The following is a 13,099-nucleotide window of genomic DNA, read 5'->3' as shown; positions in this document are numbered from 1 at the left end:
GCCATCTCATCATTCGTCCTTTCACGTTTGCTTTGTTCATCAGGAAGGATAGGGCCTCGTGATCCACATAAAATTTAAAGTGGGTAGACAGCAGATAGTGGCGGAACTTCTCTAGGGCAAACACCATTGCCAAGCACTCCAGCTCTGTCACTGTATAGTTCCATTCCCTATCAGTGACTTTTTGGCTTGCGTAATAGATCGGTTGATCTAATTTCGAGGAGCCCTTCTGGCATAGAACTGTACCTAAGCCTTCAATTGATGCATCAGTGTGTACATGGAACTCCTTTGTCCAATCAGGAGGTTGCAGAATGGGTGCCTCAATCAGGCATTGCTTCAGAGTGTTGAAGGCGATGTCACATTCTTCTGTCCAAATAAACTCTGCATCTTTCCTCAGAAGCTTGTGCAAGGAGGTTGCCTTTGTTGCAAAATGGGCTATGAACCTTCTGTAGTAACCCACATGGCCTAGGAATCCCCTCAACTATTTGAGGTTGGTGGGTGCTGTCAGAGCTGCAATCTTTTCAATCTTTGCAGGGTCTGTTGATATCCCTTGTGCAGAGACAATGTGGCCCAACAGAACTCCAGAAGAGACCCCAAAGATACATTTGTCGGGGTTGAGGGAAATCCCATACTCCCGGCATTGATCAAAGCATTGTTTCTAATGTCCCCAATGTTCACGGATCAAACTATAGACACAGAAGTCATCCAAATATACCTCAATAAAGTCGTGTAGATGATTTTGGAATACGGCTATTATGACTCGCTGGAAAGTAGCAGGGGCATTGCAGAGCCCAAATGGCATCACTCGATAAGCGTAGGTTCCCCCATTCTGTGGTGAAGGTTGTTTTGGATTAGTCTTCTTCTGCTATCTGCACTTGGTTGTATCCACTGAATCCATCCAAAAGGGAATAAAGCTCATGTCCTGCCACTGTGTCCAACAATTGGTCTGTGAAAGGAATCAGAAAGTGATCCTTCTTCGTCTTGGAATTCGACTTGCGGAAATCCACACATATACAAAGCTTGCCATTCTTCTAGGATACAACCATGATGGGTGAAACCCATTCACTATTTGCCACTGGATAGATGAACTTGGCTTTCAGAAGCTTCAGCAGCTCTGCTTTCACCAAGGTCGAATAATTCAGGTTCATTCACCTCTGTCGTTGTCATACTGGCTTGGCATCATGCTCCAAGTCAATATGATGCTGACATATTGTGGGATCAATCCCCTTTAGGTCTTTGTAGGACCACGCAAACACGTCCAAATTCTCTTTCAACAAGTTGTACAAAGTTAATAACTCCTCTTTTGGTAGGCTGCTACCCACCTTCAAATGGCGTTCAGTGCCATCTGCATCCACAAAAGTTAACTGCCTTTCACCTTCTACTTCACGGATGAAGGTCCCGCGGACTGCTTCTGGGTACAGATCTGACTCCTTCAAGGGGGTGGTGTCCTCTTCTGATGTCCCACTAGAACCAACTTCTTCTTTTGGTGGAGACTTAGGTTGCTCCTTGGGATGTTGGAATGGGATTAGAGCCGTTTCGGGTTTGGCTTTCAAGATTAGTTATCTCTTGGCTTGAAGACTCATCTTCCGATGACACGTCCAGGAACATCACATAACAGGGACCCTTTGATGCCTGTTGGAATCGTGAGACTGGTGCTTGTTGGCATAGTGCATCATCATCATCTTTTCTTGGCAAAGGTGGGTGAGGGCGGTATGAGCCACTGCTGAAAGATGGCTTGGTCTTCTTAATCCATTTCTTATAAAGATTTTGCATATGAGAAGATCCATTTACCAGACCAAATGGTACCATCGCCATCCTGTCCCACAGCATGAGCTCGTCTACTTCTGATGCTTCTTGAACTTCTTCTTCATATATAACATGTTCGGGTGGGATAGACTCTTCCATCCCGCTTTCATAACCGTCTTCTTCCATATCATCTCCTTCCTCTCCTGTCTCTGTCTCTGGCTCTGTCTCTGGCTCTATCTCTGTCTCTGTAGGAGCTCTGTAAGAGAAGAACAAGTTCTATGTTTCATCTTTTGCCTCTGTCTCTGGCTCTGCTATGGCCATGTAACAGGGAGAGCAGTACATCCATGCTTCTATCTCACTGTCAGAAGTGATTTCGGAAATCATTCCTGGTTCAGGCAGGAAGTATTCACCCATTGATAATGGCTTGGCATCTTTTGGGAGTTGGCTTACAGTATCCACTGTTAAGGAACGTGCCACTGTTTTCTTGGGAAGGATCTGTTTGACAACATCTTCGTCTGCTGATGTTCCATCTGTAGCCTCATTAGGGGAGTCAGAAGATAATTCCAAGGAGGTGGATCCATGCCCTTTTTGAGCACCATATAGCTTCAGCACCACTTTGTTGGGTCCTCTACCCAAGGTCAAGGTTCCTTTGAACCAATCCGTCCTTGCTCTGGCTTCAAAAAGCCATGGTCTACCCAGTAACAGAGGGTAGGATGTACCATAAAAGTTTGGCTTCACCACCAGATAGGTTAGCCAATAATCTTTTCCAGCCACTGTAGTCTTCACATATGGGAGAATGCCCAAAGGCTTGATTCTGCTCTGATCTGCCAGTCTGATGAGCCATTGGGTTGGTTGCACACCTTATAGGCCTAGATCCTTCATTGTCACATCCGTCATAATGTTTATTGATGAGCCACCATCAATCAGTGCATTTGCAATAAAGCAGCCTTCTATCCACACGCTAGTCTCTGGGGTACCCGGATCTAGGAAGGCGTTAGCCATGTCCACTTCTTTTACAGGCTTTGGAGCTTTGTTGGACTTTGTTGCTATTGGGGGAGCAATCCTTAATCCACGTCTTCTTGTCAGTATACTTTTGAACCTTTTTCGGCAACTGGGAGACAACATCAATAATTGTCGGAATGTGAGGTTTGGTTTAAAGGTATCTAGATCTCTGATCAGATCGTATTCCTTAATAGGATCCACTAGCTTCTCTAACCGGTTAGGGAATGGGGAAACACCCATTTTCATTTTCCTTCTTTCTTCCAACAGGGGCGTCATGGGGACTTCTTTTGCCACTTGCGGCACTTCCTCCTCTTCTATCTCCTGGACCTCTGGTCCTGTCTCTAGAATTGTCTCTGTGACTCTCTATGGCACTGCGGTGCTCTGTACGGCACTGTCAGGCTCTGTTCTGTTCTGTTCTTCTGGTGAAAGATTGAACTTCACTGTTCTGGCAGGAGGATTATTTTCTTTCTGGATAGGTGGTTCCTTCTTCTTTGCACGTGTGATGGCAGCAACTTCCAATTCCACTAAATTGGAGGTAGGCTCTTGGGCCTTGGCCGGACTATTAGTAGCACTGTTTTTCACTGGGGCTGGGCTTGGACAGTCTTTTGTAGTGTGGCTTTCTCCTTTGCATCGATTGCATAAGGGCTTATAATCCACTGACCTTCTGGGATTTGGACAATTTGGTGAAATGTGTCCCTTTTCTTCGCATATGTAACACTCCACTTCTGATCTCTGACCATCGCCAGACTGTCTTCCTCTATAACTTTGAGAGGGAAACCTCCTTGGACCGAAATTAGGACCAAACTCTCTAGGCTTGGGTCCAATATCCTGTGTTGTCATTTTGGATTCCAGCAAGTTGAATCTTGCATCTTCTTCCTTTCTTCTCCTATCATGCATCTCCTTCAGAGAGCAAATATCCTCTGTATGGTTCTTCCGCAAATAGTAGGAACAGAAGGCTCCAGGGATTGTTGGCTTTCGTGTACATTCAGTGGCTAAATGGCCTACTTGATCACACTTACCACGCCAAGTATTTGACCGCATCACATCTCTTCCTGCTCTTGCAACATTGGATATGCTAGCGGTATTCACTTTCAACGTCTGCAACTGCTCTGTAATCACATCCATCAACTCCTTTTTGATATTTACAACTGAGTTGGATAAGTAATCCTTCAAGATTTCTCCTCCTGAGATACTGGTAGTAGGGTTTTGAGGAGTCTCTGTAATCACTGCATAAACAGGTTGGGCTGGTGCAGAGGGGTCTCTGTTCTGATTCTGATTTAGAGCTCCTGTTTGAACTGTTGGCTGTTGGCTCCAGTTGGTAGGGTTCCACTGTTGCTGCTGATTTGGCATTGAGGAAATTGGTTGGGACCATTGTTGTTGTGGTTGAACCATCATTTGAGGCATTGATTGTGGCCACTGTGGATTTAGTGCATTGTACTGTGATATTGGAGGCATCTGTTGGTAGGGGTAAGGGACTGTCCCTGGGATTGCATTTGGTGGGTACATCATTCCTGGCATCAGAGGAGGTAGGACTCCTCTTCCTAGTTTCATCGCCAATCTAGCTTCCACTTCATCGTACAGTCTTGCACCTTCTGTTGCAACTTGCAGTGTGACTGGTCTTTGTAGCTCCACAAACTTACGGACTTCTGGTTGTAATCCTCTGAGAAACACCCCCTTCTGAATGCCATCATCTAGATTATGGTTAGTCCATCTTTTCAGGATGAATTCCATTCGTGAGACATAATCTTCTACTCTTTCTCCAGAGGACTGACTTAGGTTCATAAATTCCTCTCGCATCCGCTCTTCAAAATCTTCACGCTTGAATTTAGTGAGGAAGGCCAACTTCAGGTCGTCCCATGTGCCAAAAATTCCTGCTGCTTGTCTCTCATACCACTGAAACGCTGCGCCCTTGAAAGTGGCGGGGAATATTGCTAACCAATGCTCAGGGGTTCTGGCATTGTTAGCCACACATGCTACCATAAACTCTGCTACATGAAGATCGGGGTCTTCATTGTACTCTCCCTTAAAAACTGGCAATGGAACTACATTCGCTGGCCTGTCATCAATATTTCTAGGATGGATCTGGCTTGGAAGTGGACCTCGAGCAAGAGGAGAAAGGGCTTGATGTGCCATTGGGACTTCTGTAAAGAGTTCCGCAAGGGCGTCAAAGGCGGCTTCTGCTGCGAGCTCGTTCTCAGCTTTGATTTTTGCTTTCGCTCTTCTCACGTACCTCTGGACTCGTTCTAACGCTTGCCTCTTTATTGCGTCATTCATCAGGGGGTTGGCTCCACTATGTTGTTAGTGCTCCACAGAGGGATAACAGAAGGCTTCAGTCTCTGGAGGACTCTCTTGCCAACATTTCTTCTACTTCTTCCTTTTCAACGTCCCTGAATTCTGCTTTCATGCCACTGCATAGAGGAAAGTATTTGGTTCTGAAGGTGTCAAAATGCATACGTCTAAGCATTGTGGTGGTGCCATCATCATAGTAATGCTAGTTTCTAATGGTTTCAATAGTGTATGTTGTGAAAAACACTCTGTCTACCAACTTGCAGTGGGTTGCTAATTAGACAAACAGAAGATTATCAGAACACCAAGCATCCCACGTATCTTGCTGTTGAGCATCCACGAACAAATTCCAACTCTTTTCCTTCTTGTCTTTGTGAACCTCCACAGACCAAGACTCCTGAAGCTTCTTCACAATCTTCTACTTGATGATGTCTGGAAACTTCTCAATGAATGCCAAATCTTCCATGTATGGTCATTCTCTCTGTTTCTGCTCTTCAGTTTGTCCCCAAACAGTTTGCCACCAAGATGTAAGTTTCTGCTGCTTCAACAGGAAGAGGAAACTTCTCAATGAATGCCAAATCTTCCATGTATGGTCATTCTCTCTGTTTCTACTCTTCAGTTTGTCCCCAAATAGTTTGCCACCAAGATGCAAGTTTCTACTGCTTCAACAGGAAGAGGAAACTATCCACCACATAGAGCATGCATCATGATGGTGATATGTTTCCGCCATTGTGGGATGAACTTCTTGTGGAAAGTGGCTTTGATTATGAGAAATTCCAAATCTTCAGTGGAAGAAGGAACTTTACAAACATCCATTGAATTTTTCTCTTCTTGGCAATGCCATTTCCTTCATTTTCAGCCTCTTCTGGTGCTTGTTGATGGCAAGTTTCCCCGGCTGCGCACAAAAAACATGGAGCCCCAAGAGGAACACCAAGGAAAAGGGAATTCTCTTGCAAGAAAATCTATCTTGTAACATCAACAAGCTTTTTTATTAGGTTTTATGTGATCACAATGAAGAAAAAAACCCCAGGCACAACAAATCTTTATGTAGATCTCCCACGGATTTGATAGAATCAACCATATTCTTCAATATCTTCACAAAATCCATCAATAGAAAAAAGAAAGCAAAGGAATACACCATCTTTAAATGGAAATACATCACATAGTATTCATCTTCAATGTCTTCATAGTCTTCTCTCTCAATCTCTCATATACAATCACAATGTTCTAGTAGAATTGACTATCTCTGACTCTCTCTCTCTCTCTCTCCATCAATAGTACATCATCTCCTCACTACAATCTCTCATAATCACTCTCAATAATCATTCTTAGGTCGTGGATACCCCTCCCAAGAGGTATGTCTGATATGAAGAGGCACCAGAGCCACTACAGTGTCCTTTCGTAGCTCACCACTGTCACTTCACTCCAGTCTTTACTTGAGTCTTCAGCAGCTACTTCTTTCACTTCTTTTAGCTCTTTTGCACTTGTATTCACCTCTTTCCAAGGCTAGAAAAATTTCCCAAGCTACACTCTCATCCAACAGAACACATACAGAAGCATACAGAAGGTCTACAGAGGCTCATCAGAAGCTCATTAGAGAGTTACAGAAGGTCAACAAAAAGCATCAGAACCACATAACTCATACCAAAACCATTCCAAACCATCAAAAATCATTCAATAAGCTTTCAAACAATCTCAAACCCTATCAATCAATACTCCATCTCTCCTTACAGAGAGAAAACAGAACAAAACAGAAGCTCAACAGAACCAATCAGGATCAATCAGAACATATCAGAACATCTCAGAACTTCACATGTCTACTAATAAACATCATGAGCTTAATAAAACCATTCCAACCTATCCAAAACACTTTCAAACCACTTCCAAACCAATCAATCATCTCATAAAATCAACCATTCAGCTCTCAAAAACAACAAAAATCAGCCAAAAAGCAGGTCATTTCAACACTCAACAGTGGGAGATAGTGCTGAGGGTCGCTGTGCGATAAAAATAGGAATTAGAGCCAGATGGTCGAATTACTAAGGTGATAATCAATGACGATTCTAGCAAATTTGCCAGTTGCGTGTGCGAGCGGTTATTGCAACCACAACCCTAGATAGAGTACGTTACTGCCTTCTCAAGTCGATGCCTTCTGATTTGGAATCCCTCTTTCTCTAATTCATAGACTTAACCCTAAGTTACTTTTTTTAACCTTTTAACTAAAGCAAAAAGCCCCCCTTTCTGATCTAATGCTTCTCAATATGTTCACGAACACCAAATACCCCACCTCTAAATATGAGTGTTGCATGGTGGATTTAAAACCTTAATTCCCATCCCTATGAGTGGGTCCCATCTACTCATAGAGATACTAGAGACACCTAAGGTCTCTATTTTTTAGAGTCTTTGATGTTATGTTAGTTTTGTTCTTTTCTTTTTCTTCTCTTTTTTCTCTCTCACTATACCTATTCTATCTTAGTCATTGTCAATCCTCGAACCAATTATCCTATTCATACGGCTTTCTTAAATGAGTTGTAAACGTTTCAAAATAAGCACATTAAGACAACCTCTTATTTCACTCCATGGTAAGATTATGAGAACCTCGTCGCCTAGCTACCTCATGTCCACTCAAGCCAATCGTGCACTTACGCTTCCATCCTCAAAAGCAATGAATGCAAAACCAAGATCAAAAGGTAGCAAACTTACCAACCACCTCTTTCATTGTAGTCCAACTTGTTGAACCACATGATGCTCCAAGAGTCGTAGCTCCACATCCTTGCAACCACCACATGCGTGCACGACATAGAGAGGAGATGATAGAGAACATGGGGAGAAAATGAGTGAAAGACAACTTCACACACAAGTCCCTCACTCTTTCATACTCAACCTCACACACCCCTCAACTCCACGACTCACTAGAAAGAGATGGATAATAAGAAAATAAAATGGCAAGATCTTCACCCCTCTCGTCCTCATCCTCACATGTACTCACACACACACACACACACACACACACACACACACACACTCTCTCTCTCTCTCTCTCTCTCTCTCTCTCTCTCTCTCTCTCTCTCTCTCTCTCTCTCTCTCTCTCTCTCTCTCTCTCGCAAGCAAGAAAAACGGATGTGTCATACATAAGTTTGCACATGCATAAATAGCTTGCTTTATTTTTTTCTGTCGTCTATATTATATAAAAAACTTAGGGTTTCCACCCCTCTTGAGCATCTTGCCCACTTTATGGCCTTATGATGAGACTTTTTCATTACACTTTGCTTTTTGACTAGTCTAAGATAAAAATTAAATCAAGCGCATCATTGCAACCCTAACATCCGTGTGGATTGAAGAGCCCACAAGAAATAATAGAATTCTCACCAAAGTGATCCCATCTCTCACAATTAATACAAATATGTCATAAACTTACATCTCTAGATTATTTGGTGAAATTAAAAAAAAGTAATGTATCTTCAAAAATAACTCCTAGCACTTCCATTGAGCTTGCTTCAATTTTCATTTTACCTTTTTTTTTTTCACTTTTGCATGCTTTGTGCCATAAACACCCTTGCTCGTTTTCATAAAGCTTTGAACTTCTAATCTCCCTTATGTACCTAAAGGCTTTCTTTATAGCCTTGACATCACCGCCCAAACCAGATGAGAGCTAAGTCCATTGAAGGAATACTTGTGTTAGCGAGCTTGGAACTTGGAAGCAAAGAATGTGGTTTTGAAAGACTTTTATTTGCCAAAGTCCTTATGTGCTTGATGGATCCGGAGGGAAAGTTGGCAATAGAGATGACTCGACCTAATAAGAATATTAATAATGAAATTAAGGACATGAAAACCACAATGCAAGAGGAGATAAGGATATCAAAACAAGGAGGCAATTCCCATAATGTCTTTTGTATGCTCATGGTTGATGAGTGTTGTGCAAGAGGACTATGTTGATGACATTTTTGTGGGCCTAGGGGTTTTTTATGATGTCATACTCCTATCCCCTCATCAATGGGATGTGCTTTTAAGCAAGTTGCCATTGTTTTATGATTGCAAATGGTGCATGTTGTTTCATGGTAGCCAATGGTGAGCTTCACAAAACTACTAAAGCAAGAATGCTTCGTTTTGGTGGAAGTGGAGGGTTGCCTAGCCGTATATTGGCCTCTTTTGCTTGATGGCATGGCTAGGATTGGTAAAGTGTTGGCACCCCCTAGTACTTGAGCCATTAATTGAAATAGAATGTGCATACTCTAGGATACTTCTCACAAGCATCCCACTTGGCTACATGTGAGTTCTTTGGGTAGGCATACCTTGCACTTCCAGCTCAAATGGAGAGCCTTTGTGAGACATTGATTCAATTGTGGACAATTAAGCCATTTTATGGCAAAATGTACTAAAGAAAAGTAGAGACAAGACATGCAAATGATGTTCCTAATGTACAACAGGATGGTTCTGCCTCACACATGCATATACTTTCACCTCCCACTGATGTTGCCCATGGCTGGCAAGAGGTGCATTCGAAAATATGGCAAACACTATCCTTTTATGGTGAATCCATATTGAGTAGAAGTTTTGGTTTGATGCAAGTTTAGCAGGCTTTCCTAATGGATTGCATGAAGAAACACACGAGGAACTAGACGATGAAGATTGCCAAGGATCTTCAAGGACATGTATGCCAATTCTAAAAGAAGAAGGCTTCACAAGCATGATATTACGTAAAATCATCAAGCAACAATCAACCCAAGTTTGGTGTTTGAAAGCATGCAAGATAAAGTCAAAGTCTAAAAAATCAGAATGTTCCAAGGAAACCTAAATATGGATCACACATGAACTTAGACCAACAAAGCTCAAAGTGCCACTAGATGAGATCACCAAGATGGAAGGTAAATCAAAAGGAGGGCAAATTGGCAATTTATCAAGGTAGCAAAGCCATAATAGAGGACCTTAGAAAGCCTAAGTATTGAGTTACTTTTGGGTAATATAATTTATAATTATAGCTTTAGCATCAGGTTTTCTTTTGGTGCCAATGGCACCACCAAGAGGGTTTCTTCTTTTCTGTGCCAATTGCACCCCAAAGTGAGTTGTAATAAAAGTCTTGATATGTGTGTCTTTGTCATATACACCTTTCAGACATCTAAAAGGATGTTAGTACAACTCTCTCTCTCTCTCTCTCTCTCTCTCTCTCAAACCACAATACCACTTCAATCCACATGCCACCGATGGATAGAATGTATTTAAGCTTCACCTTCATTTTTTGAGCCTAAACGACAGATAGTGCAAAGACTAGTAGCGTCTTTCAAGGTGCGTTCAAACTTCACTCTGAATTGAAAGATGATTCTACCAATATCTTCACAATCATCTTCAAGCCTTCAAATCTCATCAAAACAATTCTGAGCCTTCAATTGGTCTTTTTGCCCAAACGTAGTCTAACCAAACTATTAGATTCCTGCACTATCAAGACTCAAGGAATTGTATTTCACTTCATCGTACTTGCATCATCAGCACAAAGAAATTATATTACACTTTTGTTAGCACTATGCCTCCATACAAGAGAAGACAAAAAACATTGGGGAAAAAATTAGGAGTGTTGATTTAAGAACACTAGACAAACAGCAAATGAGAAAGTAAAAATTCGCACACAAATTTCCGAAATAACTTTCAATAACTCATACAACAAGCTGGGAATGCTTTCAAACAAGCAATAAAACAAGTAGCACCTAAAAGGACTCACTGAATTACTTCCAGTGAGGTGGTTTCAGGCAATGGCTTTTAAATAATTGGGCAATGTGCTGGGAATTTCTTGTCCACTGCACATCTGATTCCCGAGCATCTGTTGACAGATTTCAAGAGGAATGGTAGAAAGGGCCCAGAACTCATCCTGCTCCGATGCATCATCAGAGTCTACACTAGAATCATCAGTCAAGTGATTTCCATTTTTTAGATTCCTACACGAAACCGAGGAGACCCCTAACTTCAGGGACGCTAGAACTGAGGAAATCATGTCAGACACAACAGCTGAATCCAATTCAAAATCCAACTCCTGCACCATTTCTTCGGCCACACTCTGTGGTGTATCACTGTTCACATTGAAATTGAATTCAATGTTATAAGCTGGAGATTCATCTGGTTTTGCAACGCGCAGCCTCATAAGGACAGTTGACTCATTCACCAATTTCCCAGTAACTCCCATGTCTTGCTGCCTTCCATCTCTGATAAAGCCATGGTGTGACCTGAGCTTTTTCTGACCGTGCATGCTGTGAGAACTCCCTTCAAGACTCTGAAAACCCAGAGACTGAAGGTTGGGAGAAGACATAGACTTTAACAGAGTCAAATGTGTAGCATCGTACAATCTCCCTTGGGTATGCAAGAAAGGATCCAACAGTAGCACACTCGCTGAAGGCCGCAGAGACACAGGGGCCAGGCATTTGTTGATGAAGTGCAGTGCTCCTAGATCCTTGACCTTGTCCAAGGCCTTGGGCTTGATACCTGTAGTGACCTTCTTGTAGACTTGGACCAAGCTTGTACATTCTTTGTAAGGGCACTCCAAGGTCAGGAGCTGAAGCATGCACATGCCAAAGGCATACACATCCACCAGTTCATTGTAATCTTTATCAAACATCTCCGGAGCCATGAATTCAGGTGTCCCGACTGGCACATGCAGGCGCCCTGTTGCATCCAGAACATCGGTGAGACCAAAGTCTCCAATCTTTACCTTGCCGTTGCTGCAATTGACAAAGATATTCTCACACTTCAGGTCTCTATGTACAACTGCGGGTTCCTGGCTATGAAGGTAGACCAAGGCTCTCAGGATTTGCTTTGCCCAGTCCTTCACCGCCTTCATGCAGACATGCTTGTGCTGCTTCCTGAACTGTAAAAAGTTGCTGGAGCAGAGCTCAGTGATGAAATTGACGCACTCATTTTCAGCATCAATCCAATAGCTGTAGAGTCTGATGATATTCTTATGCTTCAAGGACCTGAGGAACTCTACCTCTGGCTGGACATACTCGATGTCTCGGATGAGGGCCTGATTCCAGGCGACCTCGATGCCTTCTTCGGTGTCGAAGGCGCGATAGACCTTCTTAATGGCGCCTTGGCCGAGCATGTCTCTGTAGCGGCCGTATCTGCCGGTAGGGTCGGTCTCCTCAAACTCCTCCCGCTCCTCCTCGGGGGGTTCATCGTCCTGGGACATGCCGGGGGAGCTCATGAGGCTGCAAGAGGGGGAGGCCGAGACCGAGGCCGAGGCTGAGGACGCTGAGGGCGATGATGATGCCGCAAAGGTGCTGCTGCTCCCTGCTCCCTGCTGCGATGGCGGTCTAGATAACCGCATCACGAGTCCCGCAGCACGCGATCGATGGAAGATCAAGAGCAGGACGGCTGCTGAGACGGCAGACTCTCCGGAAGCTGAGAGTGCATGATGATCCCTGTATATAACGAGGCATGGTGCTGCCAAAAGCTCCCAAAACGCGGAACACACGCACAGAAAGATAAGAAGACAAAGACGAAGAAGAAGAAGAAGAAGAAGCCATAGGCATGGCCCTCCCAGTCGACTGATTTTATTGAATTCCCAAAAGCGGCTGTTTTATCATGTTTCCTTTTTCACTGTCACATTTACTATAATATCATTTTTTAAATTGTCGCTTTTCCGCCATCACACTAATAATAATAATAATAATAATATCCCCAATTTTTTTTTTCCTTATGTTCGATTTTCCAGTGAGGAAATAACATGGAAATCTTCACGGCCGACCAATCACGACCCCTCCTCAGAGCTTTTTTTTTTTCTTTGGGCCTTTTTAGCTTTTTGGGTCGATAAAAACCGGCCGCACGGTTGTGTAAGTTCTTATTTGAACGATTAAATTAGAATTTTACAAATCCACTAAAAATATGGGATATCGTCAGTGTCCGCCGCAGTCCCGCCGTAAGTTCAAAAGTATCTTCTCCGTTGTATGTGCGCAATATTTTATTGATATTAATACTATCTTTTTAATAGCCGCGGCCCACGAGCAATCCAGCACCACCTTAGTTTTTTTTTCAAAAACAATAAAGAGAAAGGTTATATATAACCTTAACGAATAACCTTAGTTTA

General features: G+C 43.0%; 1 protein-coding gene across 1 annotated transcript; it reads right to left on the bottom strand.

The window, feature by feature from the left end:
• Positions 1-10,621: 10,621 nt before the first annotated feature.
• Positions 10,622-12,541, bottom strand: LOC148023281 (putative serine/threonine-protein kinase WNK6). Its single transcript, XM_087696319.1, has 2 exons — positions 12,002-12,541; positions 10,622-11,881 (listed from the first exon to the last, which is right to left on the bottom strand). Exons 1-2 carry the CDS (start codon positions 12,338-12,340, stop codon positions 10,769-10,771), a joined length of 1,452 nt encoding a protein of 483 aa, XP_087552445.1. The 5' UTR covers positions 12,341-12,541; the 3' UTR covers positions 10,622-10,768.
• Positions 12,542-13,099: the final 558 nt, after the last annotated feature.

Source organism: Lygodium microphyllum, chromosome 16 (genome assembly GCF_053477565.2).
Source record: "Lygodium microphyllum isolate KBCC chromosome 16, Lygodium_microphyllum_v1.1.10, whole genome shotgun sequence".
Lineage (NCBI taxonomy): Eukaryota > Viridiplantae > Streptophyta > Polypodiopsida > Schizaeales > Lygodiaceae > Lygodium > Lygodium microphyllum.
Note: the sequence above shows the minus strand (reverse complement) of the source record. Positions and strands in the feature narration are given on the sequence as shown.

What these genes read in the sequence shown, in the direction of transcription:
- LOC148023281 (XM_087696319.1), bottom strand. Translation starts at nt 12,340, where the DNA reads ATGCGGTTATCTAGACCGCCATCGCAGCAGGGAGCAGGGAGCAGCAGC. An exon ending in TCGAGTATGTCCAGCCAGAG is followed by an intron (nt 11,882 to 12,001) that starts GTAGAGTTCCTC and finishes AACTTTTTACAG; the next exon opens with TTCAGGAAGCAGCACAAGCA.